Here is a 6514-nt window from a genome sequence, read left to right as displayed (position 1 = left end):
GCGCGGCGCGGAGCGGTGATCAGAGGGTTAACCGCCTCGGAGGTTCACCCGCGTGGGTGGGGTCTCGGGGCGCAGTGTGTCTTCCGCAGCTGCGACCGCAGTGTTAACCGCTGCGGAGGGGACCTCGCGGGTGCAGTGTCTCGGGGAGGGGCGCGGCGAGGAGAGGGTTAACCGCCCCCGGATGGCCCCGCCCGTGGGCGGGGGCGGTGCCTAGGGGCGGGGCGCGGGCTGGGGGCGGTGCTGGAGGCGGAAGCGGCCGGCTGTCTGCGCCCGGCGCGCATCTGCTGCCCTCGGATCTGCTCGTCCCGAGGGCCAGCTATTTACGGGGCTGGAAAATTGACCGAGGTTCGGAGGCGATGACCGGGATGCGGGAGGGCAAGGGGGACGGTGGGGGGTGCCCATGGAGAGGCCCAAAGGGAGCGAACTGGCGAGAGCCTCGAGATCTGATGAGGGATGAGGGCAGGGTGAGGAATGGGCCTTGGAGCCCTGGGGGAGCAGAGGAGGAGCAGACAGTGGGCAAACATGGGGCCAAAAGAGGGCGGATGAATGGATGGGGTGCCTGGGTGAGGTGAGGCGCCCCCGCCAGGATTTCGCGGTTCACATCTTCTCTTCCAACTCCGCTCCAGGTCAGCCCCGAATTGGAGCTCAACTTTAAGAAGAGAGACACCCCAGCAAGACTGGGGAGTCTCCCAACTCCTCACCTCCATGGGCCAGTCGGCCCTGGCAGGGGGCAGCAGCAGCACCCCTACCCCACAGACCCTGTACCCTGACCTCTCTTGTCCCGAGGGCTTGGAGGAGCTGCTGTCTGCGCCCGCTCCTGACCTGGGGGCCCAACGGCGCCACGGCTGGAACCCCAAGGACTGCTCAGAGAACATCGAGGTCAAGGAAGGGGGATTGTGCTTTGAGCGGCGGCCCGTGGCCCAGAGCACTGATGGGGCCCGGGGTAAGCGAGGCTACTCGAGGGGCCTGCACGCTTGGGAGATCAGCTGGCCCCCGGAGCAGAGGGGCACCCATGCCGTGGTGGGCGTGGCCACGGCCTTCGCCCCGCTGCAGGCTGACCACTATGCGGCGCTGCTGGGCAGCAACAGCGAGTCGTGGGGCTGGGACCTTGGGCGCGGAAAGCTGTACCATCAGAGCAAGGGGCCAGGGGCCCCCCAGTATCCAGCCGGCCCTCAGGGTGAACAGTTGGAGGTGCCAGAGAGGCTACTTGTGGTTCTGGACATGGAGGAGGGAACTCTGGGCTACGCTATTGGGGGCACCTACTTGGGGCCAGCCTTCCGCGGACTGAAGGGCAGGACCCTCTATCCGGCAGTAAGCGCTGTCTGGGGCCAGTGCCAGGTTCGCATCCGCTACCTGGGCGAAAAGAGAGGTGAGGCCTGGGGCAGGTGCTGGGAAGAGGGTTCTGTCACAGGTGGCAGTGAATTGGGATAGGAGCTCAACGTCTGACAAGAGGGTGGGCCTTCATCTGGGCTGCCTCCTATCCGTATTCCGCGCTAGGCTTGGCTAAGGGATGTTGCTTAATTTAATCCTCCCAAACAACAACGAGGTAAAACTGAGGCTTGAAAAAGCAACTTGCTCAAGTTCTCTTGGCTAGTAAGTGGTGAAACCTCAAAATGGAGGGAGTCGCTCCAGGGATTAGACTTTATAGGAAACGTCAGCCCCTGGAGCAAGAGATGCAAGGGTTAAATGGGGTTGGGAGAGGTGTACAGGTTCCAAAGGAAGAGAGGGCTGGCAAGGCCAGGCACCCAGGGTGTATACAGATTACCTGGGTTCTGACCCATCTTTGACGCATACCTACTTCCTTCCTCAGTAGAACCTCCAGAATGGAGCTGTGGGGCCCTGGGCACCAGGAAGGAGCACAGAGGAGGCAGGCCTTGGGGAGGAGCCTCCTTGGAGGCAAGGGCTTGGGACTGATCGAAGTTAGCCTTTCTCTGAGTTTGCAGTCTCCAGCAGAACTTAGATGCCTCTTCTCCCATCACCAGTGGCAAGCTTCTATAGGATGGAGGACCATCCTTCCTTTACATAGCCCCAGCTCCGAGGCACCTCAGGAATCAAAGCCTGGCTAGCTCCACCACTGTTGGAGCCACCTTGGCCTGTTGCTTTCAGGGCCTTAGCTAGAGCTTTATTACCAGCTCTGATTGGGAATGTGTGACATCTAGCTGTGATGCCCTACCCCCAAGAGCAGATGCAGAATTCTAGGGTGCCTTAGGTTTCCCTCTCAGTCAAAGTGGGAGCAAGTTTAGAGCAGGAAAGCAGAAGGGAACCTGGGCAGGGCCCTGTAGTTTGAAAATGTCTGGCTGGTGCTGCATCTCTACTTACCTTCCCCTCCTTCTCTCCCAGCGGAACCACACTCCCTGCTCCACCTGAGCCGCCTGTGTGTACGCCACTCCCTGGGGGATACCCGTCTTGGCCAGGTATCTGCTCTGCCCCTACCCCCTGCCATGAAGCGCTACCTGCTCTACCAGTGACCCCTGTGCTACCAGACAGTGCAGGGAGGCCTTGCCACCACCCACCCTGTGGAGGATGGGAAGCCGGGCATTGCTGGCCTAGACCAGCTACTTAAAACCAGTGAGGCTGGGGGAAGGTGAGGCTGGGCCCCTACCCCAACATTCCCAACGTTCTGGGGAGCTCAACCATCCCAGAGGCACCCAGAGGGGGTGGAAGGGAGGGAGCTGTTATTCAAGGCTGTGGCAGCCTGGTACACAAGACTTTTTTTGAGTAAAAATAGTAAGAGATATGTTGTTATAGAAACCTGTTCATGGTATTATTTTTTTTACACAAGGGATAAGGTCCTGTGGCTGCCTCAAAAAGCAAAAAGAGAGGAAATTGTATGGACAAGTATAGCAAAGAAGGACAAACCACAAGGCTTAGTGCCAGATGTTTATTTCCCCCACATGTGGGACAGCGATACACACAACACACACAGGCGTTGGAATCATGGGAGAGGGTAGCACCCCTGGCCTCTGAGGGGAGGACAGGGGTCTCTCTCAGACCCTGGCTTCACAGTGTAAGAGGGGAAGAGAAGTAAGATTTCTCTCTCCTGCCTTCACTGGGGACTGAGGGGACCCATGGGCAAGCTCCACACCTTCCATCTCTCAGCCAATGAGAAGCCACCTTGGTGACATGTTTATTTCCAACCATGACAGTAAGTGGAGAAGTGATTGGCCTGGTCCCAGCCATTACAGGGGAAGGTGTAAACAGTAAAGGAAGGTACACTTTGGATTAGGCCATGAGACGGGGCAGGTGACACTATCAGAAGCATGTAGGGGGAGGGGGTTGTTGGGCTTCTGGGCTGCCTAGTCCCTGGCTCAGCGGGAAGGGGTAGGGGAGATGGATGGGGTTTATTGTTTGGCATTGATGATGTCCACGAATTCCGGCTTGAGGGACGCACCACCCACCAGGAAGCCATCCACATCAGGCTGGCTTGCCAGCTCCTTGCAGGTGGCCCCGGTCACAGAACCTGGGAAGGAGTGAGAGGGACGGATCAAGAGAGAGATGGACATACCCCATCCCCACTCCATGTCTGAGGGCTCCATCTAGTTGTCAGCCCGCCCCACCTCAGGCTGGGGTCAAATCCACTTACCTCCATAAATAATGCGAGTGCTTTGAGCCACCGCATCAGAGACATTAGACTTGAGCCATCCCCGGAGTTTTTCATGCACTTCCTGGGCCTAGAACAAGAGCCAGACTAAGTAAAGCCCTTTCTACTTCCCATTCAAAGGGGAAAAACATTGGGCACCAGTGGAGAGAGGAAGTGTGATCTCTGAACACCAGGGCTTTAATCTCAGCCAGGCCCTGGAATGGGTGACCTTGGACCAGTCACTCTTCCGCTTTGGACTTGAGGGTTCCTCATCTTTAACACGAGGGGTACATAGATCAACAGGTAGGACTGGATGATGGCAGGGCTCCTGGGCTAGGTCACCTGTTGGGGTGTTGCAGTCTTGCCAGTACCAATGGCCCACACAGGCTCATAGGCCAAGACGACCTTGCTCCAGTCGGTCACATTATCTGCAGGACAAAGATCACAGATGGAGGGTGGGTGAATGCGAAGGAGCTATCCAGCCACCCTCTCCAGGGTATGAAAAATTATGGTGGCCCACTGCTGCCACCTGGTGGCTATTACAGGAACCCCAGGTGGCAAGGCAACTGTACTGTCGGGGAGGGGCAGAAGTCAGGGAGGATGCAAGACTCTCACCCTCCCCCTTCCTTTCCTGGATCAGCATGGGGATCAAAGTCAGGCTGCAGAGCATCTGACTCCACCCTCTGCAGCCCAGGCTAGGCTCAAAGGTCCCTTCTCCAGAGATACCTGCGATGACCTTGGTTTGTTCGAAAACGACCTTCTCCGTGATGCCAGCTTCCCTCTCATCTAGCTTCTCCCCAATGCAGGCGATTACTCCGAGGCCCTCTGCCAGGGCATGGGCCACTTTCTGCCCAATCAGCTGTAGGAGAACAGGCTTGGTGACACAGCCCTCTTGGAATAAGGCAGCCCGTATTTCCACTCCTGGTTACTAACCTCATCTGACTCTCCAAAGATATGCCTTCTCTCTGAGTGCCCCAGGACTACCCAGGTGGCTCCACAGTCTTTGATCATCCCAGGGCTAAAGGAAGAGAGGAAGCTATGGCTCAGGAGGGAGCCCACCCTGTGGCTTTCCCCTCAAATGAAGAAAGTGAGGGCAGGGTCCCCACACACCTCTCTCCTGCTTGCATCTCACCTGATCTCCCCCGTAAAGGCCCCATTAGTCACTTTGTAGCAGTTCTGTGCAGCCACAGCAATCTTGGGATCTAGCTTCTGCCGGGCAAAGTCGATGTAGGCAGTAGGGGGTGCACAGACTACCTCTGTGGATGAGATGGAGGCACATGGGGATGAGATCACCAAAAACCTGCGTTCTCCAGACTTCCCATCCAGTGCTCCAAAGCACTCAGCCTTCATTCTCTTCCTTAGTTCTGCTTTCCCCCTTTTTCACCCCAGCAAGATGACCTCTGTCCACTCCCCAGCCTAGGCTGGACCTGCACCCAGCTCCTAAAGCCTTCCGGGTGCCCCTGAAAGGCCATGACCCTAGCCCTGCCCTTTGCTCCTTTAATAGCTGTGGCTCCGGTTTCCCTGGGACTATTCTGGGCATGGGCACCTCCCGGACTCAGCATTCTCTGGGGGCCAACTCCGCCTTTCTTCTAAAATAGCCCATCCCCACCTCCCCCAGCAAGGCAAGGATTTTTAGCGAAGGAGAAGGGGCCAATTCCTGGGGTTCGTATTGGGGGTCTTTAGAAAATACACCAGAAGGGAATACCGCTTTTGATCAGGCACGTGGTTCTGTGATTTAGGGGGGTGGCAGGCAGCTGACTAGCTCATAAAGGCCTTGCGCTTTTCCCTTTCCACGTTGGGGAATGCCGCAGGATCGCTCCTCACTCCCAAATGTCTCAGTCTGTTTGGCACCTGCTCAGCTCTGCCGTGGAAGGCAGGAGCAGCTCAGGCTGCCGAAGTGAAAGGATCGGAACGGGTGGCTCCGGAACCCAAAGCAGCTTGGCGGCGGGAAGGCCGGCGCGCCCAGCCAGGCGTGGGGAGGAGTCTTGGGCTACGTGCGGCCGCGCACGGAGCCGGAGCCCAGAGGCAGGTAGCCGGGAGCCCGCACGCACGCTCGGCCTCCTCACCCGTACAGGTCGCCAGCCTCTGCCGGTCGCCCTCGGGGGCTCGGGCTACGCTTCTACCCCACGCTCCTGGCTGGTGCAGCCCTAGTCGGCGCCCTGGGGCCATCTTCCTCCCGGTGACCTAAATCCTTTCCCGCCCCAGAGTCTGAGGGCACCATTAAATGGAGCCCCGCCTTTCCCCTTCGACACACCCCCGCGAATGCTGCTGCGAGGCCACCACGATGTAGGATCGATGCCCTGACACTCAACGGCCCTTATACCCCGGCCGGGCATCCAGGTCCGCTCGGACACCCGTCTCAGGGAGCTCGAGCGAGGGCAGTGCCACGCCCGTCCCCCCTTCCCGGCCCCGGCCTCTCCCTGGTGAGGGCCTACCAGTATCGGCCGGCACCTTGGCCGCGTTCAGAGTGGTGATGAGTTCCCCCAGGCCCTTCTTTCGCCCGTTCATCTTCCAGTTCCCCCCCACGAAGAACTTCCTGGAGGGCGCCATTGCGCTAGAGTCGAGACACTGAAGGTCAGTACCACGGCGCAGCCGCTGCCACTGCCCGCTTATATAGAGCGCGGTGAGGCAGAACCCCGCCTTCTCCTCGTCCTCAGCCATAGTTAGCCCGGCCCCCTGCCTGGAAGTCCTTCCCCCTGGCCCCTCCTGCCGCCTGCAAGCCCCCGCCCGCCTGCGGGCCGCCCGCTGTTGCAAGGTTCTGACGTTCCCCCTTTCTTGTAGCAACGTTCTAGGAGCGTTGGGGACTTGGTAGCTTTAGTAGCCTCAATTGCCTGGCAATAAAGGAAAGGCAAGAACTGTGAGCCCCTGCGCTCAGGGGCACCCAGACCTCATGACTACAGCTCCCCAGAGGGCCAGAGAAGGCTCTAAATGGAG

General features: G+C 58.8%; 2 protein-coding genes across 2 annotated transcripts; one reads left to right on the top strand and one right to left on the bottom strand.

Annotated features, from left to right (window-relative positions):
- Window positions 1-236: 236 nt before the first annotated feature.
- SPSB2 (splA/ryanodine receptor domain and SOCS box containing 2) lies at window positions 237-2843 on the top strand. Its single transcript, XM_049882324.1, has 3 exons — window positions 237-345; window positions 627-1369; window positions 2341-2843. Exons 2-3 carry the CDS (start codon window positions 706-708, stop codon window positions 2466-2468), a joined length of 792 nt encoding a protein of 263 aa, XP_049738281.1. The 5' UTR covers window positions 237-345; window positions 627-705; the 3' UTR covers window positions 2469-2843.
- Window positions 2844-2867: 24 nt separating this feature from the next.
- On the bottom strand, window positions 2868-6256 carry TPI1 (triosephosphate isomerase 1). Its single transcript, XM_049882325.1, has 7 exons — window positions 6016-6256; window positions 4713-4836; window positions 4514-4598; window positions 4307-4439; window positions 3923-4008; window positions 3584-3671; window positions 2868-3460 (listed from the first exon to the last, which is right to left on the bottom strand). Exons 1-7 carry the CDS (start codon window positions 6239-6241, stop codon window positions 3342-3344), a joined length of 861 nt encoding a protein of 286 aa, XP_049738282.1. The 5' UTR covers window positions 6242-6256; the 3' UTR covers window positions 2868-3341.
- Window positions 6257-6514: the final 258 nt, after the last annotated feature.

Source organism: Elephas maximus, chromosome 4 (assembly GCF_024166365.1).
Source record: "Elephas maximus indicus isolate mEleMax1 chromosome 4, mEleMax1 primary haplotype, whole genome shotgun sequence".
NCBI classification, from domain to species: domain Eukaryota; kingdom Metazoa; phylum Chordata; class Mammalia; order Proboscidea; family Elephantidae; genus Elephas; species Elephas maximus.
Note: the sequence above shows the minus strand (reverse complement) of the source record. Positions and strands in the feature narration are given on the sequence as shown.